General features: G+C 38.4%; 1 protein-coding gene across 1 annotated transcript in view; it reads left to right on the plus strand.

Annotated features, from left to right (window-relative positions):
- The window catches only part of cubn (cubilin (intrinsic factor-cobalamin receptor)), a 195,216-nt gene that overhangs the window by 17,379 nt on the left and 150,502 nt on the right, over positions 1–27,335 (plus strand). Inside the window, exons 3-10 of the mRNA XM_073488362.1 lie at positions 2,611–2,706; positions 2,848–2,886; positions 3,163–3,264; positions 12,625–12,728; positions 13,238–13,364; positions 14,774–14,942; positions 16,570–16,701; positions 21,340–21,435. Of these exons, the coding sequence (XP_073344463.1) occupies positions 2,611–2,706; positions 2,848–2,886; positions 3,163–3,264; positions 12,625–12,728; positions 13,238–13,364; positions 14,774–14,942; positions 16,570–16,701; positions 21,340–21,435 (865 nt within the window). The remainder of the gene's footprint in view (positions 1–2,610; positions 2,707–2,847; positions 2,887–3,162; positions 3,265–12,624; positions 12,729–13,237; positions 13,365–14,773; positions 14,943–16,569; positions 16,702–21,339; positions 21,436–27,335) is intronic.

Below are 27,335 nucleotides of genomic sequence, written 5' to 3' on the forward strand. Positions count from 1 at the left end.
CTCACTGGGACAGATGTGCTTTAACTTCCAATGGGCTTATCATTCACACAAACTTCACAATCACACTGATCTTCCCATACAAGTGTATGGTTGGATCTCATCAAGTAGACACTAACTTTGGGTAACTTATTCAGCCAGGTGGTTTGTACGACACATTCGTTCCTAGCAACGCACCCTTGTAGCATACAGGCTGTATACTAGTCACTGAATGTCACCACAAAGTTTATTCTTTACATTCTTATTTCATATGTATATATATATATGTTTTCACTCATACACCCATTTTATTGTAGTGGGGCCTATCATATAATACTATACTGTATCATGTCACTAAATTACAGTATCTCATATAGGATCATGTCTTGGGGATGTAGGTGCCTCCAAATGTCAACTAATCCTAGTTCCTCCCCTAGAACATCAATTGCCAATTGTGATTTCCGTGTTGCTGTTCTTATATTTGTGGTGTTTGATTTGTCTACTTCCAGGTTTCTCACCTGATTAAAACCCCCCCCAGCTATTTCATACGAGTCCCCCATTTTTCACTGTGTTACAGATATTAATAAAAGGTCAGGAGAATCTGAATTCGGAGCATACATATTAATAATAGAGCACCTGATACCAAAAAGATCTGCGGCTACAGCCACCCATCTGCCCTCCCTGTCCGAGAGCTGATTGTGAATATTTATATTAAGATTTTAACGAATTAGAATACCAACGTGGCGTTGATTAGATGAATAGGCACTGTAAAATAATTTACCAACCCAGTCTCTTTGTAATTTAGTTGATTCTTCTTTATCTAGGTGAGTCTCTTGCAGAAAGCAGAGATCTACTTTCTTTTGTTTCAAATATAGAATAAGCTCCTTTCTCTTAATAGCAAGATTTGCCCCCTTAATATTCCAAGATAGCACTTTAAGCATTTCAGTCATAGTATTCAATTACTTATCGTTTTATGGCCTTAGCCATCTGATCTGAAGTTGTTAAATGTATGAGTGAGTGTGTAATGTGAGCTAGGCCCTGATGTAGCTGCTTCCCAGTGATACACGCATACATAGACAAAACCTTAACATAAAAGTACAAAAATATAATAAGAATACACCCATATGGTGACCATTGGAAGAACAAGATGGTCCACCTCAACCTTAATTCCTGAACCAAACAGCGGAATAATGCGTCCCTGAAACTCAAAGTCCTTACTAACTAACTCAAAGCAGATCCCTCAAATGGTGACAGCAAACCTCAAAACAATATTCCAGTTTGTCTTCATGAAATTATTAAATGATTAACTTACTGACCAACCCTCTGTCATATTATGTATCAGGCTCCTCATCTCCCGACACATCAACAGGGGAAAAAAACATAAAATAAGACGGTCGGAGTCTCGCAGTGGGTCCAAAAATCGGAGCCTAAAACGGCTCACCCGTGTCCGTCAGGTGTTGATAACATCCTGTGTGTTGTGTTGGGGTTTTCATGAGGCTCTAAATGACAGAAAATCTGCCACCTCTTCTGGTGAAGTATAAGTGTGTCTGATGTTATCGGCCACCACTCTCAGTGTGTCCGGGTAAAGCATGGCGTAGTGCAAACCCTTCTCCCGAAGCCGCTTTTTCACTCCATCAAACTTCTTGCGCCTCTGTATAATGTCTATTCTGGAAAAAAGACAGCCGTTTTCCTCGCCACTCTACTCACTCCTTTTCTCTGGCCGCCCATAGCACTGCCTCCCGGGCTCCGGACCTCAGGAAACACACCAGAATGTGTTGGTCTCTGCCCCCTCGTTGACCGGTTCTGTGGGCCTGGTCAATCTCCAAATCCGGGCTCACCTCGATATCCAGTGTTTCCGAGAGGAGCCTCTGTACAAAATCTTGGATATCTCAACCTTCGGCGTCCTCCTTCACCCCCACAATACGGATGTTGTTGCAGCGGCTAGGATCCTCCAAATATGTTATTTTCTCGTGGAGCTGCTTAATGGTTTTCCCCGCCACGTCCACTGTCACTCCCGTAACTTGGCCTTGATCTTCTAGTGCCGATATTCGGGCTTCAGCTTCAGTCATTCGAGTCCCTAATTTCTCCACAGCCGTTTGAACTGCATCCATGCCAGCTTTAAGTCCACTCATGTCAGATGCAATGCCTTGTAGCAGCGTTTTAATGCTAGCTAGTTCTGCTGTGTCTGACTCTGAAGTCTGAGAGGCCGCCGCCATGTTTTCCTCCGTTTTGTCGTGTGTCGACCGGTTGCCTTGGCTTCTCAAACCGCACTGTGTAAGGGTTTTTTGGACGGACTGCATGCCTTTTGGTAGTTTTAGTTTACTCCCCTATTTGCGTTGTGTAGAATATTTCAAACGCTATTTTAGGAGGGGGTAGGGTGAACAGCTTAGCAGAGGAATCCCCTACGCGGCCATCTTGGGTGCTCGCTCCAGCGGAAGTCCAAAAACTGTTATTTTTAAAATTAATAGAGTAGTTTGGTTGTGTTACAAATTCAAATTCAAATTCAATAATACAAAAATATGAAAATATGAAAGAAATAATTCGCTATTTGTTTTAAAATGATAAATCAGACCACACTGTACTAATTAACTTCACTTTTGTTTCCTGAAGTGTCTATGAACTGCCTGATTTCAGATCAAATCCAACAAAGAAGACATTGATCACATTAAGTCCCACGGAGGTGGAGTTCCTCCTGATATCACAAACAAACTGAAGCAACTTGATACCAGGGTATGGCATTTATGACTTGTTTCTCTTGGTTTGTATTTATGTGCCATTTTTTAATCTATTAACTTTTTCTTATTCCAAATGCACCTGTTTATAAGCAGTGTCATAAAACATATGTTCATTGCTTCTTTCAATGCTTTCTAGGTGTCAACACTTGAGAATAAAGTGACTGCACTTGAATCGGTAAGACATTTAAGAACTATTTGATGTATTATAGATGAAAATTATTCTATTCTATTCTATTCTATTCTATTCATTCCATTATTATATATGTAGGAGTATTTATCACTTCAATGCTGAAATATTGCCTACCTTGATTAGCTCTAACAAGGCTGGAATTTATTCATTTAAATTTGACATGAAAAGTGTCTGGCTATTCAAAATGTTAATGGCTCAACCCAATACTGTACTGCACATGTTATGTTTCTCTCCTTGTCTTTTGCCTCTTTTCTCTTCCAGACAGTCCAGAAGGTGTCTTGCAGCAGTAATCCCTGTCAGAATGGAGGAACATGTCTGAACTTACTCAACTCATATTACTGTGTGTGTCCCGGCAACTGGGTTGTGAGTTTCATACTATTTTTTACATTATGGGGTGCTTATTATAGTTGGCTATGTATTAATTGTATTATTGGTATTAATAAATACCACTTGGCATTAGTGATAGCAGTGCAGCTGCTGTGGAGTTGACACAGCAGACCACTCATATAACTAATGCCAACATAGTTTCCTTATAGATTTCTGGATTAAAACCTCACAGTTAGTTGCATCCAGATGATAATACTGTAAAATAATATATATTTACAGTCAGCCAAAAACATTTGCATAAAAAATACAAAGACACAAAATATAGGCCTAGATCAAAGATTAAAGAGTATAATAAAAAATATAATCTCAATGCCCTTACACACTGGGGGTGCGACAAAAAACACAAAAAATTAAACTATCAAAACTATTCATATCAGTAGTGATGTAAATTTGCGACAGTTTCTTTCACAGAAAAAAATGATGGATTCAACATCGTCCGGTGATGATGATCTTGTCCTCCTCCTCACTCGACAAAAGGAGAGGAGAGTTTGGGTACATCTTATTTTAGAAGGTAGAGAAAAAGAAGGAGAGCAACTTTACTGTCCAGCTGAGGCCGGACAATCAACTATCAACATAAGCTGCAGACTCTCAGTTATGCTTTGTCTCAGCATCAATGCAGAATCTTCCACGTTAGAATCGCGATGGATCTTATAATCCAGAAATTTCCACAACTCTAGTCCATCTGCCGTTTGTTGTTTGCCGAGTCATTCAAAGGCCTGCAATTTTTTTGACAAAAAACACTATATCCAAGTGAAAAAATGCTCATAAGCTCACTTCGCTGTGAGACTCAAAACAAATCTGATGTTAGGAGGAGCAAAACTTCTGGAAATCCATATCTTTTCCAAATGGCTTTTCACAAAAAGAGAAACTTGTCTGCACACTGGTACTAGTGGTACATGGGTGTAACGTATTGTATGTGCCCTGTATATAATTGCTATCATGTGGATACTTTGTAAACTTGGTATGTTACTAGACTAAAATGAATGTCCATTAAGTGGCAGTTCTAGACAGTCTATATGAAAGGTAACTAATAACTCAAGCTGTTCAACAATGTAGTGGCGTAAATGGTACAATAGTTTCCTCTGGGATACAGTGGAGTAGAAGTATGAAGTTGGATAAAATGGAAATACTCAAGTGAGGTGAAACTTCCTTCAATTTCTACTTATGTACAATACTTGATGTTAATGTAGTTAGTTACATTCCTCGTTACTCGTTACCTATTCAATATAATAAATATAGCTTGTTTATACTTCATTATTTTCTGTATAGGTCTACTAATTTTTTTCCATCAGATGGAGTATACTGCTTTAAAGAAAGACAACGGAGAGCCGGCACTCGGCATGGGTACCACTGATCTCCCTCGCTCTTGTTGTCCAGTGGACTACCAGGGCCACAAAATTCTCTGTCCGTGTAACTGATGCGTTATTATTAGCTTAACTGTATGTTTAGTGGTTGTCTTGTGCTAATGGGTTGCACTTTCGTTTTTCTCACAATTGGTTTGTAAAACAAACAGCCAGCAGCAGAGCTGATTCAATCGCTGTTAGGTAGAGCGAACAGGCCGGGTGGCAGACCAGAGGCAGGGCAGCCTGTTGGCAGCCTGCCCTATAGCCGACCTTTCTGCTCAACCTAATGAGCCCAGAGACAGAGATACCCTGAGAGGAGCAACAGAAGATCTGGATAGAGGCCAGCTCATAAACCGCTGTATCAGAAATGTAAGGAAAATAGACATCACCAAAATGACTGTGTCACTGTTTTGATCCTGTTTGAATTGTGCCATGAATTAAACATAATATGTCTGGCTTTCTTGACTTGAAAAGATTTTAAATTGACATAGTTTATCGTAAAGATAGTAAAATACCATTTTGTTTTTTTGTTTTTTTCTGTAAACTTGCTCAGTGAACTACATTGTGCCATGCAATATACCACCAACACCAACACGGCTGCCACCTCTGCATTGAAAAAGGATGAAAAAATCCCAATAAATTTGACCATACTGACAGCTGCAGTTATGAGAAAGGAGAGTTAGTCAGTTCTTTGAGCTAGCTAATAACTGGGATTGGCTCTACAAGGTTTCAATTATGGGTTTTGGTTAGTGCTAAATGAGACAAGATCACCTACACGACTGTTAGGTGTGTAGTCTTTTCGAATTACTTATTGTCATAGTCTTATATTTCATTAGTTTAATGACAAACTGCAACTTTCTCGAATTGAAAAAATACATTTACAAACATCATATGTGTAATTCATGGCACAATTCAAAGAATTCCAAAAACTACCATTCTCTTGCCATTCACTAGCATCCATATTCTTTCTGAAATAAAGTCCCATGGTGGTCCACTGGAAGGTGAGCGACCTCGCCTCCCTATAGACAATGCAACCGATGAAGCCAACCAATTACAGGAGGTGAATTTGCTGAAAAAAATCTTAACTTACTGGCACAAATGTGAGTCAGTACGTTTCCTCCTTCAGAGGAAACCATACACATAGTTGAGCGGCTCCACGCTCAATCATAGCCAAATTTCTGACATGGGATACACATCAAAGAGTCCTTCGTGCGGCTTGGGCCAAGAAAGTAATAAGGTATGAGGACAGCCGGATTTTCTTCGATCAGGACTATTCTTCCAAAATACAAAAAGAAAGAAGCCTGTATGTCACAATAAGGAAAGAGCTACGAGAGAAAGGAGTGAAATCGCATATTATCTACCCATCAAAGTTAAAGGTCTTTGGCGAGGGATCGCAGATGTACAACTCGGCGAGGGAGGCAGCTGCAGCCCTTTACGCACAGGGCATTGTCAGCGGAGTTCAACACCCACAAGGAGACCAGGGAGCCAGGCCACAAGCCGGAGACGCACCAGTTGCAGCATCGTTTGAAGAGCGTGGGAGGCAGAGAGAAGAGTATAAGACGGCTGAAGACTTGCTGAAGGAGATGAGAGGAAACTCCCTAAAGGTACTGTGACAGAACTTGCCCTACCTTCACACAAAATCACAGTGACAGTGGCATATATAATGCAGCTTGTGTTTGGTAAGCTGTTGTTGCTTTTTCAACTGGGGCAGTTCTTAGTGGAGGCCCCAGATTCCTATTTATTTTAGGGAATCATCAATCTACAGGCAGTCTTGTAAGGACTGCTACCTTTGGAAGTCAGGTTTTTTTTATTCATAAGGTTGTAGATGGGATTTTTGTGTGTTGTTCACTTTTTACGGTTAATCACAATGAGTTGAAAAGTAGTATGACCAAGGACTTATTAACTAACAACAAGGAAGATGTAAAAAATGACAATCAATTGTACCTGTCAAACCCCTCTCTCAATAAATGAAAGCTTTAAATATAATTTCATATAATGTGAATGGTATCAACAACCCAATTAAGTGTAAAAAACTATTAGTAAAGCTTAAAAAAGAAAAGGGAGATATATTTTTTCTACAAGAGACACATCTAGTGAAATCAGAACATGAAAAGCTTAAGAAACTTGCAAATGCCAAGGTATTCTCTTCATATAAATCCTGCAGAAGAGGGGTTGCAGTCTTAATAATGCCTCAAATAGGTTTCACATTGAAGAAATTAATTGTTGATAAAGAAGGCAGATTTGTAATGGTTGTGGGAACGATTGAACAAGTAATGGTTTCATTTATGAATGTGTACAGTCCTCCTGAAGAAGGTCCAGACTTAATTAAAAAGGTTGTTGAAATGATTGTATTTGAAAGTCAAGGAGTTACTATTGCCTCAGGTGACTTTAACCTCATTATGGACCCAAGTAAGGACACACAAAGTGTTAGACTACATAGTCCAAACCAAGCAGCTAAAATAATGAGAGGAGCAGTGAAGCAAATAGGGCTGACAGGTGATAGATTACTAGATTACTTTTTCATGTTTAAGAACCACATATCAATGGTTGCAGAATGCCACATAAGTGAAATTACATTGTCTGATCACGCTTTGATATCTTTAAAATTAAACCTTGATTTAGAGAAAGGTCAGAGGATATGGAGGTTAAACAACTCCCTGCTACAAATAGATGACTTCAAGACTAAAATAAAATCAGTCATCAAAAATGATTTAGAGATTAATGATACAGGGGAAGTAGACCCACTTATACTGTGGGAGGGAATGAAAGTTGTTTTGAGAGGGGAAATTATATCATTTGCCTCACACAAGAAGAAAGAAAGGGAGAAAAGAACATAGGAACTAGAGCAATCAATTAAGACATTAGAATCTAAACATAAGGAGACAGGCTGTAGCTCTGATTTGCAATCTTTAAATAAACTTAGAAATTAATTGGATAGACTATTAACTATGGAAGCAGAGAAAGCTCTGATTTTTACAAAACAGTAATATTTTGACAGCGGGGCAAAAGCAATGAAAAACCTGGCCTATAAATTAAAAAAACAATAGGAAAAATTAAATATAGTAGCAATCAAAAATCAAACTAGGGAAGCAATTGTTAAAGACAAGAGGGATATTGCACAAGAATTTGCTAAATATTATGAACAATTGTATAGTTCAGACAAGAATTTGACTCAGCAAAATGGAGTTAAAGAATATCTATCTGGAATAAACTTACCGCAAGTAACTGAAGAACAAAATGCAAATTTGACAGCAAAGATTACCCTAGAAGAGATCATGGTGGTGATAAAAAAGTTAAAAAAGGGCAAATGCCCAGGAATCGATGGTTTTACAGGTGAATTTTATAAAGAATTTAGCAAAGAATTATTGTCGGTTTTGGAAAGAGCCTTCAATTGGGCATTAAATCATGGTCAGTGGGCAAATACGTGGTGTAACTCCATAGTTACAGTCATACATAAAGAAGGGAAAGACCCTACAAGTTGTGGATCCTATAGACCAATAACTTTATTAAATGTGGATCAGAAGCTGCTAAGCAGCATCATAGCAAATAGATTATCAAAGATCATCCCACTCATTATAGACCCTGACCAAACTGGTTTTATTCCAGATAGATATTTATCAGATAACGTAAGACGAACATTGAATATAATAGACTTCTCAAAGAAAATGAACATCCAAACGTTGATTCTTACCCTAGATGCCGAAAAGGCCTTCGACAGGGTGTCATGGCCTTTTATATTTGAAACCCATAGCAAATTTGGTTTCCATGACACCTTTATCAAATGGCTTCAGGCTATGTATAGTAGTTCGAAAGCACAGATCAGAGTAAATGAGATTCTCTCGGACAGTTTCGAATTACAACGGGGAACAAGACAGGGAGATCCCCTATCCCCTCTAATCTTTGCAATTTGCATTGAACCTCTGGCAGTATGTATTAGAGCAACTAATGAAATTGAGGGTGTGAAAGTAGCAGAGCAATCTCATAAACTGGCTTTATATGCTGAGGACGTGGTTTTATATCTTACAAACCTAGAAAAATCACTACCAGCTCTTATGCAGGTTATTGATAACTATAGTAATGTGTCAGGATATAACCTAAATATACAGAAGTGTGAAGCAATGGCTCTAGGAGCCCCAGTAATCAGAGAGGTGAAGAGTAACTACCTATGGCAGTGGGACAGGGATAGAATTAAATACCTGGGAACTGTGCTACCAGAGAATAACAAATTACTGTACCAGTTGAATTACAAAGGCTTGGAAGCACATGTTAGACAGGATATGAATTGGTGGAAATTAGCCATATGGTCCTTGGGTAGAAGAATAGATGCAATTAGAATGAATGTACTCCCCCGTTTCTTATTTTTATTCCAGACAATACCACTATATATATGTGCAAACACTTTCAAAACCTGGGATACAATGATTGGTAAATTGATATGGGATGATAAGACACCCAGAGTTAAAATGAAGACCTTGAAAGTGGCTAAAGAGAAGGGGGGGACTTGCTCTCCCAAATTTGAAGCACTATTATATGGCAGCACAAATACAGCACATACGCACTTGGTTAAATCATAACTCAGAAGCAAAATGGAGAACAATACAGATGTTTATGTGTCATGGTCCAATAAAAACGATTCCTTTTTGTACAGAATACCAACGAAAAGTACCAGTAAGAGATAATATATCACTTAGAAATACTCTAGAAATTTGGGCTAGAATCAAAAACGCTGTTGAAATAAAGAAAGACATATTGGCTCTGAGAGAGATAAAAGAAGACCCCGAATTCATGCCTAACAAAACTGATGAAGCCTTTGACATTTGGGCACAAAAGGGATTGACCATTTTTGGACAGTGTTTAAATGAGAAGGGAATAATACCATTTGAATCTTTAAGCAAAGAGTATCATTTGCCGCATTCCCACCTCTTCTGATATTTACAAATAAGAAGTTATATCCAAAATAGTGAAATAAAAAACGAGACCAGCAGAGACTTACATCCACTGGTGCAATTTTTGATAAAGAATTATGATAAAACTAAAGTCCCACATCAAATCTCGGCTGTATATACCATTTTGGAAAATAACTGTAAGCATCAAGATACAAAGGGAAAACTGAAATGGGAAGAAGAATTGAATATAGGCATATCAGAGGAGAGCTGGAAGGAAATTAATCAGAACGTTCATACAACTACTGTATCGCCATATTGGAGAGAATATGCATGGAAAATATAATCACGATACTTTATAACACCGGTGCAGCAAGCTAAATATAATAATAAAATATGATCAAGCTGCTGGAGGGAATGTGGCGAATCATACGCTAATGTTCAACATATATTCTGGTCATGTCCCGTACTGCAAATATTCTGGAAAAAGGTACAGAAAGAAATCAGTCACATTTTAAGATGTGCTATTCAACTAAATACAGACTAGATGCTGCTAGGAATGACCATAGACACACCTCACAAGGAAAATGATAACTATTTGCTTAGGGTGCTGCGTATAACTGCTCTAAAACAAATCACCAGACACTGGCTTCAGAAAACCCCGCCCACAATAGAAAAATGGAGCGACACCATTCGACAGCTACATCAAATGGAGTATATAACATATAAAATGAGGGGCAACCTCAAATTATATGAGATAAGATGGGCCAAGTGGTCAACCTACTACAATTAATTTAATCATAATGTGTTTGTTGTAGCTGTGATTATCCTATTTGTTTGTTGTATTTTTTTTTCTTTTATTATGCGGTTATGCTGTTTATGTTGTTGTTGCTGTTATGTGTTTTCTTTTCTTTTTCATGTGTATGTTGTTGTTGCTGTTATGTGCTTTCTTTTTCATGTGTACATGTGAATGTACAAACACATGGTGACTTTAAAAATAAAGTATAAAAAAAAAAGTGAGTCAAATTGCTTTCTAAATTTTTTGAAATAAGGCAAATAATAACCCTTCTCCTCCACCTCAACGATTTCTCAGCACTGGAGATTCTTTCTTCTGTTGGGGTACAAAGTTAGGGCAGGTGTGGTTATTAGTAATGAATAATTACTAATCGGAATTATTAAAATTAATAATTAAATAAATAAAACGGAACACCAACCTGGAATAACCAGACTGGAAAACAGTCTCAAAAGAAGAGTTCACTTTAAAATGTAGATATTTCAAAAATATTCAAAATTAAAAGGAACAGTGAAGGAAATTATCCAAGCACAGACCATCACAAGACAAGCACATGCACAAATAATCACAGAAAACTGCTCTTAACAATATAATAGAATTTATTAATGTTAGCAAATTGATCAATAATCAATAATACTTCAATCAACAAACATCTATCATTCAACTACAGCAGCTAAACTATGAAGCTAAAACACTAAGACAAACTCAAGCAACAAACAACAAACAACAAACAAGCATGCAGTGTGTGTGTGTGTATGAGTCAGACAGCCAGAGAGGGAGAGAGAGAGCCAAGATGGCCGACGCAATCTCTTGGAAGATGACGTCACAGAGTGTTCAAGATGGCGTACGTGGAGACGTCACGCCAAGGGCTGGTCAATGGAGGTGACCGTGCAAGGCTTGAACAAGCAATGGGGGAACAGTGTCTGTCGACCTATATGTTAGGTCTTAGTCACAGTGTGGTTTCATATGGAGCTACACTCTGAGGTTCCGAATTTGGTGTTGGTGCAACACATGTATCTGATGTTATAGCAGGGTTGTCAATGATTAGTTTCCAACAAGCTGCTCATGATACTATGTGTGTGCGTTTTAACCCGAACGTATGCGTGTGTACATGTGGGTTAGTAGAGGAAGTGAAAGAGAAAAAGAGCTAACGCTTGGAGCACAGCAAGGAGGGGGAAACAGCTATGGAGAGACAATACACGCCTTTCTATCACTCAGTGGCCGGTGAACAAACTCAGGCTCAAATAGCCGTCTGCTGGTCCTTGATAGAAAAGCAGCCTATAATATGCGGCAAAGCAATGCGGGCCACTTCTTACTGAGGGGAAAGATCCTCACTTCTGCAGGGATTAGAGGCTGGGTTGCACAAGGTCTCCTCTGGATCCGGACTGTGTTTGGTAAACACAGAGCAGTCTGTGGCTCATCCAACGAGACAAAAGACGGCAGCCTAAGCGAAGGTAAAATCCAAACTTTTTGTTGCTCCCTTGTAACGCAGGTGAAAGCTGATGCTTCCAGCAACATGTTACGATGGGACCTTGGAATGGGCATGCAGCTGTTTTAAGGTTCTCTGTGCATCCGGCCGTTGCACTGGAACGTGAACGTTCAGGTGCGCTATCGGCCAATGGGAGAAGGGAGTTCCAAGCTGGGGAACTGTAGCAACCAGGCGCCACCTCCTGGACACTTGGGTTTACAGGCTTTGTTAGTGCAAGGAGGCCGCATGTTAGGCTTTGGTCTACAGGCAGGCCGCTCTATTGTTAGAACCTTGTGGTTAGGTCCCAACATTTCTTTGTGTTAACCCTGGCTATTTTGGTGAAACACACCTGTGATGTCATCTTGGCACAAATGAGAGAAACTCACATGCCAACATTAGATAAATAGCCTACCTTAGCCAAAACTGCTAACATCGAAAAGTTCATTACATAAGCTACTCAATGTCCTGATGGCCAACTTGTTCAACAGTTCTACTCCACACTTTGTTATTCAGTTTGTTGTCTTTATAATTCTTGTGTTCATAAAGAAAAAATGGTTGCTTTTGTTGCATTGCTAATATTCACGAAAAAAGAAAAAAAATACTAAAGCCAAAACAAACAGTTTGGAAAAAAATCTTGATGTGAAAATTTATCACACAAAAAACCCTGCCCCCAGTGTGCAAAGACCTTTACTCAGAATTATTCTCAGAATCTTTAAAAATATAATATTTCTGTTAATTAATGACACATCATCAATCATTTAAAGTCTTTTCCTCATCCACGAGTATTTTTCTTAAGTTGATTCTGAACCAGATGTCTCTCCCATTTCTCCTTCTCTTGCTGTTTCTCAGGGTCCTAACTGTGCAACAGATGTAAACGAATGTCAGGTGTATTTTGGAACTTTTCAGGGTTGTCAGAATGGAGCAACCTGTGTCAACACCCCTGGATCATTCACGTATGTCTGAAGCTTCCCATAATAGGCTATTCTGTTGTTATGAATTAAATGTTAGTGTTGCTGTTTGTTCGGATTTTTTTTAACCTATTCTTAGTTCTGTAGAAAAAGTGATAATGCAAACAAGTTTTGATCTTCAGTTTAGCTCTGCTGTGCTCACATGCCCTATGCATATTAAAATAATGCATATTAAAATTTGAATGTTATACTTAATGCACACAGTTTACTTTACACTTGCTGTGAAAAACATAAAGCACATGATCATAACACGGTAAAAAATTCTGATTAAAATGTGAATACCAGATTACTAGATCTTTGAATTAATCAACTAATAACTAAGTCATTGTATTCCATGGCCGTTTGCTGTGTGAATCAGAAATTGAGCATAATATGGGACCTATAATAATAATTCTAATTAGGAATATATTTATTTATGAATCATACTCTCTGTTAGTCCTTTTTTCATAACTTCTCACTTAAAGCTAACATCATTACCATTTCTGTCTCTGCAGTTGTAACTGTTCTCCAGAATGGTCTGGGACTCTCTGTTCTGTACGTTATGATGACTGCAGAAATGTAGGACAGGACCTGTGTGTACATGGCACATGTATTGACACAGACCGCGTTATAGCTGGACAGGTAACCAGTCACTTTACCCTTTACTTAACTAATTCAAAAAGTATAGGCAAGAGATTGAAAATTCAAGATTTAATTTACACCGAAAGTTGTTTTTACTATCTGCCCACAACAGCATTAAGTGGACAAATAATACATAAAACACAGACCAAATTTTTTTATTTTTTTATTTTTGTGTGATGATAAACAACATAGCAGTTGTGGGTTTTTTTATAAGCTTTGACATGCAAAATTATATAAATTTGCAATAAATTATCGCTGGACTGTGAAGAAAACCACAATATAGTGTCATTTTTAATCATGGGAACACAATAAGGAGGATAAATACTGTATATTTGATTGGAATGAACCAGTATACTTTTGACAATTAGATGAATAATAGAATCAGAATTCTGAATTAAAATGTATAAAGATGATTAGACCTTTGTTTGCTGAGTTGTATACTTATATTATCCCAGATGTTTTCAGCGATATTTAAACCTAGAGAAATCCACATAATTCCTCAAGGTAACAGTGTATTTTATTAGGTTGCAGCCACTAATTCCGAATAGGGAAGTCAGTGGATGAGACTAAATTTAAGGTGAATAACACTTTAAAACATTATCTGATCTAAACGGTCGTTAATTATTCTTTTATACTTTGTAAAGAAAAACCATCTCCCACTGCTAAATCAAAGCACAAATTACTTATACCGCTTTCCACCAAAATTTGAAGGTCTACACATTTTTTTTAAATAAAAATCGCCTGTTTGCTAGTCAGTTGGACTGAAAACAGAATACTGTTGTCATCTACTATAATAGCCAGCAGTATAGCAAGAGGCTAACAAACATACGAGTCTGGCTCTTATAAAGACTCTCTAGCTGGCTCGAAGGAACTGAGCAGTGGCTCTTGTTCACCGCTCTGCTGGGTCAAACATGTTTTGTTTTGTTTTGTTACAGAATGTGTCAACATTCAGAACAATTTTGTTGCTTCATTAGCATTTATTAGTAACAGTTTTATGTCCTAGTCCATGAGGCTCAATTGTCTGAAGGCTTTTATTCCAAACTATCTAATTTCAATAATTCACATTATAAGTGGCTATAATTATTGTAATATATAAAAACCAATAGACAGTGAAATACCTCAATCTGAATCCAAGTGTAGATATTAGTGAAATTATATTTCCTTCTGACACACCTCCTTAAATTGAGATTGAGTCTGTACATTAAGTGGAAATACCAGTGAAAGGCAGACCTTTTTTCATTTTGGCCTGGCAATGTATGCATGTATGGTATATAATTGCAAGCAACTACTCTTGTGTAAAAATTCAGTATTATTTAATTCTGTTGTTGTATGTACATGATTCCGCTTTGCTGTAGATCTCATTTTGTTTGACAGATTTTTCACACTGTGACCTTTTTTCCATTGAACAGCCTAAATACCAGTGCATTTGTCAGAATGGCTGGGAGGTTCCAGCCGGGAACCTGGCCTGTGTGGCTGATGTGAATGAGTGTAACCTACAAAACAAACCTTGTTCCACCAACCCCACTGTTCCCTGCTACAATACTCAGGGTTCCTTCTACTGTGGAGCCTGTCCTGCTGGTAACACTCATTAACACAATTCATCCTGGGCTCTGTTTTTGAATGCAAGTGCTTAATTTGTGACCAGATGCACACATAGTATCTTAGTACAGCATTATACAATGTAGAAAATAGGTTTGGAGCAGGTACAATAAGCTAAAACAGTCCATTGCTGATGCAGAATCAGTGTCTTAAAATATTTAAGTTCTCACAAAGTCAAAATTGCTGTTTGAACTGTTTTCACCCCATACTGTATGTATTCTTCTATAGCTCACCTTTACACCTATATCAGGCCCACCATTGGCAAAAAAGTTGTTTTGTAGGTATTCGTAGTGGTATTTTAGAGTTCATAGTTTCCTGGAAAAGGATAGAAATTAATTCTTCTTTCCTGCATTGGGGGATTGTATTTTTATGATGCTGCCATAGATGTATAAAGAAGACATTGGGGGATTGCTGTGTCTAAAGGGTTACTGTACAAAAAGACAATGTAATATTTTTTTCCCCGCTGATTTCGGTGAAACTGGATCTTATGGAGGAAAAAGTTTCTTGTTTTCCCTCTGATGTCCCCTGGCTGCACTGTCTTAACTCTGGACAGATAGCTGTACTCGTTGCTAAAGCAACTTCTAACTACTGCTTACCAGCAGCCTCCCAGTGAACACCTCTGCTCAGGGACAAAGGAGACAAGCAAATGTTCTTAAGCAAATAGCACTCACTTGCCTTTGAATAGGAACTTTAGGCAGCTGGCTCCTCTAATGTAGGGCTTGCCCCCCATTGTAAGTTTGTTATTTTGTGCTACTTATATACACTTTGTTCTATTCTATTGCCAATTATGATTGTTTTATTCTATTGTAATTTAAAATATTATTTTATATTTCATTTAGCAATCCTGTATAGAGTGCTGCAGGGATGACGTATTTTATAGGCTGATCCTGAAGTTAGCATTGCCCTGGTTCCCTCGACAGAAAACCTGGGATTTTTCATTTGTATTTTGAATATTTGCAGAAAATAAACTCCGTGGTGAAAATAACTGTATGATACTTACATGTTTTGTGCGACAAGATCATCTTCACGGATGAACACCACGTTTATAATTTTCAAGTGTAATTAAACCCCCCAAAAGTGAATATGAACAGCTTTGAACATTAAGGGCATGAGAATCACAATTGCTGGCTCAAATGAAGTTGCACTGTTCCTCTTGCATCTTGCCTGGGTGCTCCTAAAAGCTGATTTGCAAATTGAGTAGCACCCAGATTTGTTTTCTGCTCTCTCAAATCTTTTGTCATGAACTAACTTAGGTCAATTCTCCTAATGAATGGTAAGTCAACTACCTACTAGCCTACTCAGCTTTAAAGATGACGGTAGATTTGATTAAGTAGATTTGCCTGTCCCAGCTCCAGTTGCTACTATATTGCATCCTATTAAATTATATGATCCTGCTATAGCCATTCCCTGATGGAATCACTGTTTGCTATTTTAGCCCTGGACAACAAATTGCAAATAAAAACAAAAGAAATTGTGAAAAATAAGTTGGCTACATTATATTTGTACTTTTGTGTAAAAATGTAGCTATACTGTGGTTTTGTGACTCACCACTGTATGTGCATCCATGCATTGGAGTTTTATTGTAATAACTTCTAATATGTCTCAGGTTGGCAAGGCAATGGCTACAGCTGTCAGGATGTGGACGAATGTTTGACCAATAATGCTGGATGCTCCACCACTCCCATGGTGCAATGCATGAACACCATGGGCTCCTTCCATTGTGGTCCATGCCCTCCAGGTATGGGGGGGAAACGACAAATGACAATGAACTCTTGTGGTTATTTAAAAGTCATAGAACCATTTCATTCTTCTTGAGTGCTAGAGACAGTATGTAAAACATGCTTGACTCATAACAAGAAGGTCAGAAGGAATCTGCTATCACTGTGCCTCAGTGTCAGAATGAAGGTGCGGACACTGAGGCCACATTTACCCTGTTGAAGTGGTAAAAGCTGCAGGATAGTAAAATGTAAAAATACTTGTGCGATGTAGACACTCCAGGTTTGCATTTTGACCTCTACACCAACCTGAAATGAGTTTCTACTGGTTGTTATACAGCATGCTAGTAGAGGATGCATGAATTAGCAATGGTTTTGACCCCAACCTGACTGCAGGTACTATTGGTGGTGAAGGTGATCTTTGTGGGGATACCACATGTGGGCCCCCAACTGTGACAGAAGATCCTGCCACACTGAGAGTTGCCAAGGCACTCTGTTGAAAAGCAGACAGATCACTGGGAGTCAAAGCCACCAGCAACACATTGTGTTTGCATCTGTCAATCAAATGTGAGTATGAGTAGTGGGACCAGAAAGAAGTTACAGGAGGCAGTTTGGCCAAATATTAAAATTGTGACATGAAGCGTAAAGTGCTACTCCAGTGTGCTTTGGCATTTATTTCATATATATCCTTTCCTGACAATGTTGATTAGTCACACTGTTTGCCAAACATATTTTGACAAATGACTTTGATTTTGTGTTCAAACTTAAAAAAATGTAAGAGATACACTAATAATAAATGTAATTTATTAATCACTGGCGATTAATAAATCACTCGTTAATGGGGCACCACCTCCGATGTTTTGTCTATTTGAATAATCCGGAGGTAATTAATCAAATTCGACTGGACAAGTTTAACTTGTATCAATTTCTAATCAATTTCAGATCAATCTATTCAATCTCATAAATGAATTAGTGAATTCTACACAGATCCATCGGTTCTCCACATTAAAAACAAACCTGCACAGACAACGACATACGGTTAAATATGTTTACTGACTAAATAATTCAGATTAAATAAATGAAATGGCAATTTAAATGAATAACAACAGGTAACAGGAGATGTGGGATAACTAAGTAATGGGTTATTAGTGGAATATGGGCTGATGGTGAGATCACGAGTTAGGTTGAAGCATTTAAATATTACGGGAGTAATTTTAATACTACCAAAATCCTAACCGAATTTCTCTTAAACTAAAAGATATGAATCAGAGCCATAGACACCATCTCATGTATCATGTGTGAATCCAGCTGTTATGAGTGATGGAGAGCCTACTTTCTTAGCAGAGTGGTTGAGTCCGCGGAGGCGGGTTCCCTCAGGTGGTTTGCGACTCTAGCTGGCAGTCCCGGTCCAATGGCCGAGGTTCAGCTCGTCCGGTATCAGCCGGTTGGACACCTCGGTCCGATGTCTTAGGAAGAGGGCAGCTGGTCCAGTACCGATCCGGTGAAGATCTTGCTCAATGCCCAGCGGGGTGGTACCGCTAGCGAGCGCTGGAGTTCGTCAAAGAGTCTTTCGTTGGAAACCGCTTGCACGGTTTCGGACACAGCAAGTTGCTGTAGTGTCGTGATGATGATTTTCATAAAGATGTTCTTCTTCTTTGCTTCGAGTGGTTCTCAGGCTCTGACTTTGTAAACTAAATCTAACTTCTTGAATAAAATAACTGAGGATGATACGTTGATAAGGCGGATCTTCCGTTGTTAGTTAATGCAAGATAATCTAAATTAAGTTCACTTCCTCTAAATCAGGTTACGATACTTAACTGTATAAAACAAATTAAAACAGAACTTTGTTCTGGTACAAACTTAATAAAAGAAGCTAATCAATACTGAGAAAAATATAAAAGTGAGAAAATTCAATGCGTGAGCGATCGCTGTCTTGAAGCATGTTTCAAAGTAAAAGTAAAGAGCGGAAAAATTAAAGACGAGAGTTTCAAAAGTAAGTTACAAGAGTAAAAATGAGACTAAAACCTAGACTTAGACTAACTCAAGAGAAGTGATGTCTCTCTGTTTTGTTGTGTCCAAATGGCGGGTGTGCCTGGGGGCAGGGCTGCTGGCTTTTTGTCTCCAAGTAGATAGTGTGAAAATTCACAGGAACTCACTAAAACTAAACTAAACTAAACATAGTTTTAAACGTTTCAAAACCGTGCTTCACCTTTCACAGAATCTCACCATGGCTCAATAGATGTACTTTGTCTATCATGAAAAGGATTATGACGTGATTAAAATCACTTAACATTCAAAAGGAATTAAAACTTGATTAAAACGTAAAAGAAAACACACTTGAATGTACAGTAGGTAGAACTGGTAGAATTGATCACTTATACATATTTCTCCTAGTTCTAGCTTAATACTTGTTAAAACAAAAACATATCAGAGACATTTACTGGTGATAACAATAAACATATTAAACAGAATATTTCTTATACAGCTCGTCCAACTGTACCAGGACTCACCATCAGGAGGTGCTGTGGTTCCACCGAACACAGGACAGATTAAACATTAAAACTTGATCTCAGTCAATCTTAATCGTAGAGAAACAGGAAAAAGATCAGTTTTATGAACTTCTTTTACTGTTTCCTAATCTGTTAAAATTAAGAGGATGAGTTCCTGGTTTAATGGTATTTTAGAACTTGCTTGAAATCTGGATGAGTGCAGAAACCATTATAGGTTGGAATGTGTGATAAGAGAAGCATAGTCGTAAACCATTTGGGCAGGAGGGCTGGAAAACAGAGAAGAGGCCCAGAGTACTTTGACTCTTTAGAGTGGATTCATTTGATGATGAACTCAACCGACCTGAGAGAAAGGAGTGTCAATATCTTGAGTGGGGAAAGACGACAAATGGTTATTCAAAGCTGTAAATAAGGAGAGGGGTTCTCCTGTGAAGCGTCCATCTGACGGTTTCATTGAAAGCAAAACAAGTCAGGTGAAGAGGTGAGAGACTTCATGGCGTCTCTTTCCTGAAAACAGTCAGCTTGCAGATGAGAGGAGTAATTATTGCAAGAACAGAACCTCAATGGAATGCAGAGGCCATGGACATGTGTTCCTACAAAAATGTAAGCTTGACAATGATGTATGATTCTAGGACAATCCTCAAGTCATACGTCATCCTCTAAGCTTGCGCAGGTGCACTGAGATGAAAGTTGGAGAAGCCGAAGAAGCACTGACAGTGTCTCCTAATATGTGAGCCATTGAAGAAATAGAGCAGTGTGTTGTGTCTTAGTGTGGTTGAGCGAGAGAGAGAGAGTGAGAGAGAGAGAGAGAGAAAGAGAGAGAAAGAGTGCGACGGTGGTTGCTCAGAGCAGATGGAGCAGAAGGAGAGTTAAACAGTAAAGTTGGCTATTGGTAGTAATTGTACAGTACTGGTTACAGTTTGCGCAGACCGTGTTTCTGGCCTCTTCTGAGAAAATCAAGCCTTTCGTCTACTGACCCTGGTTCCTGAGTTGTAAAAGCAACAACCACCACTAGAGTAGTTCTGATTCCGATACCAGTATCGGAAATGCTGCTGATACTGTGGAAAATGCAGGAATCAGATTGGCGAGTGCGTGAGTCTATGCACCGATCTGATACCATGTAATTTAGAAACGGGACCCTGCTACTTCCCAGGTGGCTCCGTTAGCTCTGTTTAACGTCATACACTGGAAATCAATTCTTCTTCCCTGCTCTAAAAGCCAACACAACGAGTTGCGCTGTGCTGCCTCTGGCTACTAGAGGTTTTAGATCATCGAAGTTGATTTCCGGAGTCAGATGGAGCTAGCAAAATGTCAGCCAATTGGCAGTATTTTACTCTGGATAACCCCACCAGTAAAACGTCCACATGTTCAGTATACAAAGATGTTATTTTGAGGGTTGGCACGAGTGATGCCAATTTGAACACCAGCAACCTTACAAAGCATTTGAAGACGCATCACGTGAAAGAGCACGACAAAACCACCCCCCCGACAAACCTTATGAGACGTGAAGGAACACATTTCATATAGGCTGAAAGACGTGCAGGCAATCATCTTTACTACTGACATTTGCCCCTCCGATGTGTGCCCCATGTATTTGCCGAGTCTGCACACTTGGTGGACAAAGTATCGGCATCAACATTTGCCCTTCAAAGTGCAGTGCTGTAAGAAAACAAGTTTGGTTTGTAAGTTTTAAGGGAATTATTTATTCCTAGATTTATTTAAGTTGCTGTTGCACTACTGTTTTAAACTGTTTTGTTTAAAAGGTGGCTACACTTTAACAGTTTTTAAAAGATTTGTTATTTATTCCTTGATTTCTTTATTTGTTCATTTTCAGCTATGACTGACTGTCAAAATAGATAATAGAAAAATGTTGTATGACAATCATTAACTTCAAGGTTTAACCTGAGCCGCTAGGCCATACAACAGTGATAGCATTAATATAACATCCATACAGGGTTGGTAGTATATACAGATGTTGAAAGAAAAAGAAATCATCTTCTTCTTTTTTTTTTTTTAAAAAACACAGGTATCGGAATCAGTATCGGGAAGGAAAAAATTGTATCAGAACATCTCAAAAAGAACCACCACAAAAAGACACAAATGACCACTTTAACCAGAAATAAAAATTAATTGATAACTCTTGTGTTATTGCAGGCTATGAGGGGGATGGGAAAACATGCACCCAGACCAATATCTGTGCTACCAACAATGGAGGCTGTTACCCATTAGCTACCTGCTCCTCCAGCCCAGGTAAAAACACACATATATTGATTTTATTACTGTGTCTTTGATATGGGATAGGGATATTTGTGGTTAAACTAAGTGAGGAGAATCATGCATAATTGCATCACAACACTGCTTCACAACAAAGAAGGGTTTCAATTCAAACAAGGATTTTACAAAAATTGTGAAGAGACAATTATGTTTTATTGATTTTATGAAGGGATGATGGTATGACTTTTCTTCCCAGGTTTAAGTTTTACTTCATTCTTCCCTTGTTCATTGTAAAGAAAGAGAGAAAAAAAAGTCAAAGTCGAATTTTCCCTTTGAACAAAGACATAGAGAAAACTAATTAGGTGACCTGGAAGTAAAAGTTAAAAGATCAAAATAAAAGCCCAGATGATAGAATGGCCATTCTAGAACAATATACAAGCACATACCTGGGTTACTAACTAACTAACTAACTGTGTAACAGTCGTTGATTACATGTGGTTTAATTGTATGCATTTAGTCATGTACAGAGCAAGAGATGATGAGTGCATTTTTTTGGTACCATACAATGATTAGCCTCTTTACCAGCTGATGGCAGAGTGTTTTTTAAGCATGGTTTGTGTTTTTGTTAACTTTTAATAAAAGGTCAACAATTATCCCAGTTATTGATACAGAATCATTTAATGCTGTTCATTTCATTTGGTAGCCTATTTGAATACCGTTATTTCAATATCTGTTTATGAATGTGATACAAAAAAACAAACAGTGCTTTTGTTTTTTGTTTTTTTGATTTTATGCTCAGATCAAAAATAGGTAATTAAAAAAATTGGTCACGAGCCGAATTGGATTTTTTGTAATTTGTCCGATTTGTGTGCCCTGGAAGTTATTTATTATGGCTTTATTGACTCATACAGTAGGTCTGCTGTAACAGAGCAGTTAATGTGCTGAAACTTTGCAGGTAAACACACCAATGTCTTAGGCTCTTCTCCTGGACTTCTGCTGCTCCTTTCGGGGTCACTCATCCTCCAGAGCTAGTCTTCGCTGCAACTGCAGTATCTCTGGGCTAGTTAGGTAGAGGGGTGATTTTTAGGGCCCGAGCAGGGAACCTGCGAGGTCCCTATTGTTTTTCGAATGATTATTATTATTATTATTATTATTATTATTATTATTATTATTTTATTCCTTCGTCCAAAATGATCGCATTTTTCACTGCCTGAATGTGAATGAAAAGTCGATTTTATTTGGCAAAGTCATTAGGCTTGGCGAAAAATTTTATAATCTGTTGTTGTTGTGAACGTGCACCACTAGGTGGCGCTATTATCAAGGAAAGTACGTTTTGGCTAATAACTCCCACATACTTTGTCGCACCTTCAAAAACCTTATATCCACGCTTTCAGTGAATTGTGCTGAATCTCCTGATATAGGCCACGCCCATTTCTGCCTGGCGTTTTTTTTCACTAGCTCGCGAAATGTCGCAAACCTACTTTTTCGAACTCCTCCCAGGCAATTTCACCAATTTGCACCAAACTTTGCACACAGCATCTGTGGACCCTCCTGACAAAAAGTTATTAAAAGAATTTTGATATTCCAAGAAATACTCAAGTTATTAAATAACAAGTTCCTGCAGATTTCGTTCCAAACAGGAAGTGTTGCATATCTCCACATTGGTTTGTCCAAATGACGTCAACCTCAGGATCCTACTTCCTCATGAGCCCCTAAGGCTCTGTGCTAAATTTTGGTTGATGACCACTAGGTGGCGCTCTTTAAATTGAACTATTTTATATCTCGACATCGGTTGGTCGGATTAACACAAAACTTGGTACACTCATTGCCACTGCCCTCCTGAGGATAGCTGACACAGGGGTGACCGATCTGACAATAGGTGGCGCTTTGGTGGCAGTTTCTTTTTATATTTGGCACTGTGCCCACACCATAACACTTATGGATATGAAATTGACAGGGGTGGTATAGACCGGCCCCTGTAACTCACACACCAAAAATGACCAGCAGGGGGCGCTATCATCAACACAAACCGTTTTTGCCTAATAACTCCCACATAATATGGTGCACATTGTTAAACCTTATATCTACGTGTTCCCTGAATTCAGCTGGACTGTGTGATGTAGGCCACGCCCACTTTCTCGCCAGAACTCAATTGGCAAATTCGCCAAATGTCGCAAACCTACTTTTTCGAACTCCTCCCAGGCAATTTCACCAATTTGCACAAAACTTTGCACACAGCATCTGTGGACCCTTCTGACAAAAAGTTATTAAAAGAATTTTGATATGCTAAAGAATACTCAAGTTATTAAATAACAACTTCCTGTGGATTCGGGTCAAAACAGGAAGTGTTGCATATCTCCACATTGGTGTGTCCAAATGACGTGAAACTCAGGATACTACTTCCCCATGAGGCCCTCAGGCTCTGTGCAAAATCTTGGCCCATGACCACTAGGTGGCGCTATTTAAATTGAAGTATTTTATATCTCGACATTGGTTGGTCGGATTAACACAAAACTTGGTACACTGATTGCCAATGGCCTCCTGAGGACAGCTGACGAAGGTGTTACCGATCTGACAATAGGTGGCGCTCTGGTGGCAATTTCATTTTATAATTGGCACTGTGCCCACACCATAACACTTATGGATATGAAACTGATTGGGGTGGTATAGACTGGCATCTGTAACTCACACACCAAAAATCACCAGCAGGTGGCGCTATTATCAACACAATACCGTTTTTGGCTATCAGTTAAGACATGCGCACAAAATAACGGGGCAATGGGTCCGGGTAAGGAGCACGCCCCGACGGCAGCACGCCCCGACCCGCATGGCCTGCGAGGGCCCGTTCATCGCTGCTTGCAGCTTTAATTTTTATTTGACTTTTGATTAGTTTTTATTTTTAATTTTCTGGTTTTCAATTCTCAATTGAATATCAGATGAATAAATGACACACAGACCTGGTTTCAAAACAAAAAACAAACCTAAGCTTATTTCATTCATAAATTGCAAATTAATTATGGATTATCAGATCATACCCAGACAGCACACAGCTGTCTCCCCACTTAACAATTTACCAATAACCAATAGAGCATGCGCACTAGAGGTTATTATGGAACTCACCGCAATTCTCACTAGGCTGATAGGGGCTCCCTATCAAAACTAAACAGACATCTGCAGAGTGTTTTTGTGTGTTTTCCGCTCAGCTGCAAGAGTGTTGGGGGGCTAAGCTAGACCTGAGGAATAAACAGTCACATCGGATTCTGCTCTGATCTGAAGCAGTTTTCTGACAGCAAGAGATTTCAGAGACGACTGTTATCTTTTGGGATAATAAAGTGGATTTAGCTTCACTACTCTTTAATCAACCTTACTGCAGCTGTGGTCTGCTGAGGAGATCTCTGTTGTCTGTGTATATGTCACATTACTAAAATGTTGACTGCTGACTAGAGCTGAATGTTAAGTGTACTTTATTTCATGGAGACATTATGGAGAGAAGAGGGGAAAAATAGAGGGCGAATAACAGTCTGTGGTGAGTGCCACATAGTGAGAGTTTACCTGAATTTAAAAACACAGACACACACACACTCTCCGTGTGTGCTTTTGCTGGCTAACATTAGTGCAAGGCTAAAATAGTGAAGTAATCTGGCCCTTTGGAGCACTGCATGAGTAAGGCGAATAAACACCAATGATCCTGCAGTCAAACTTGCTTTGGTGGTGGTGAACACATATTTTAACAACCACCATTCCTGATGGAAATCGCTCTCAAGTGACTTAGGCCCAATTGTTCATTCACTGCTCAGTTTAACTGCTCACTGGGTGGACATTGAAATGTTCAATCTGGAAAGTGTGGTGCTGCATGCAAACGAGTTCAAACTTTGAACTAGGCACATCAGCCTAGACCTAGGTTTACAGGAGGAAATAATTTCTTATGGCAATTCTGATTAATCTGATTTGTTCTTACCTCAGATAGGCCTTAATGCCACGCTCTTTCTCAAAGATACCTCATGTATATTATTTCTTATTTTAATTTAATTTTACTTCTTGTTGCACTACTATTATCCATGTTGTAATTACATGAATATTGCACTATTTTGGCCTTTGAGAGCCCAAACTGTCAGGTTTTAGAAGAGTTTGTTCAATTATTGTCACCCATACCAGGTAGGCAATAAAAAAGTTCTACTGGATTCACTCTGTATTAGTCTCTTTTCTTGTTTCACAAAGGTTTTAAGCAGTGCCTGACCAAGCCATGATAGCAATGATTTTACATCATTTACATATGCAGCTCTTATATGTATATATATATATATATATATATATATATATATATATATATATATATATATATATATATATATATATATATATATGTGTATATATATATATGTTGTTTTTTTTTTTCAAACAGCGTGGTATCGGTACGGTATCGGTATCGGCCGATACTGCACAGCCGGGTATCGGAATCGGTATTGGGGGCCAAAAAATGGTATCGGAACAACACTACTGGTTATGTCAAGGAATGAATTAATACGGGACAGTGTAGACCAAGTACAAATACAATCGTTATCGTACATCTGATTTGGATGCACACCTGCCTCACATCCTGGTTAAGACTTCCACATCGCCACACAACCCTGAAGCTTACCACCAAACCCTTGATTCTGTCTGAATGAGGTCGTAGTCCCTTTAACGTGCGGAAGGCCAACAGTTTCACAGGGGAGGACTCTTATGGACTTACATGCATGACCGGACTGGCTACCAAAACAAAAACCAGCGAAGCTTCTATTGACTTTATTCTCTGCTAAGTACAGCATTACTCCACTATATCTTAACATAGAAAATTGTTATTTGCTGCTTTATTAATGTTTAAAATCACACATATATATATATATAACCTTTAACAGTGCTCTGTTTGGCTCACTTACCAAGATATAGCTATTCCTTTTAGTCTACAACACACCTGCATCATGTTATTGGTTATTGGTCCACTTAGTTATGATGGAGATTCAGACATCTGATGTAAAACATGTCTTTAAAGATCAATGGGACGAATGGAAAATGAAAAAAATAAAAAGTCTGTAAGCAGTAAGTAAACAGTAAATCCTTACATTAATAATCAACAAATACAAATTGGGGTTGTAGAAAAGTGCACATAGTTTCCAGGTTTTGTCTCAGCCCCAATTAATATATATAGGAAACTCTATAGTATAATTACAGCCCATCATGTTATTGGAGTATCTACATTCTGAGTGTGAAATGTACTGTATTGTATCTTAAATATTCCCCCAATGGAATGCAGATGGTAGTTACTTTCTGCTAAAATCCTACAATGCAATACATCACATATGATAATTGCAAAGGTATGGTTCATTTGTTCATTTATTTGGATCTCCATTAGCTTTGGCAAAGCCATTGCTATTCTTCCTGGAGTCCATACCCAACACAATAATCTTTTCACTGCAGTACACAAACACAGAAAACACATCACACAGCACAAACACACACACACACACACACACACACACAAACAAAACAGAAAAAAAACAAAAAACAAAAACAACGATCTACAAAACAAAAATAACATTCACATATTACAGGACCTAATTCAAATTAACAGTACCTCCTCAATGTTTTTTGTATTCAAAAAATTTTGTATTTGTTTAAAAACAATTTTCTCCATGATTTTACTCAAGGCGGGCAGCAAGCTTATTGGTCTACTGTTTGAGCCACAGAAAGATACAGTGGGATTCTTCGGTAATGGAATAATTTTTGCAGTTTTTCATGCCTGAGGAAAAATACATTTCTTTAAACTTAAATTAAATACGTGACAAATTGGGGGAGAGATCAAGTTTGCTGCCAGTCTGAGCAATTTCATATCCATATTATCTACTCCGGCTGGTTTATTCCTACGTACAAGTAATACTTTTTCTACCTGACTGACT

The sequence above is a fragment of the Pagrus major genome, chromosome 19 (genome assembly GCF_040436345.1).
Source record: "Pagrus major chromosome 19, Pma_NU_1.0".
Classification (NCBI taxonomy): domain Eukaryota; kingdom Metazoa; phylum Chordata; class Actinopteri; order Spariformes; family Sparidae; genus Pagrus; species Pagrus major.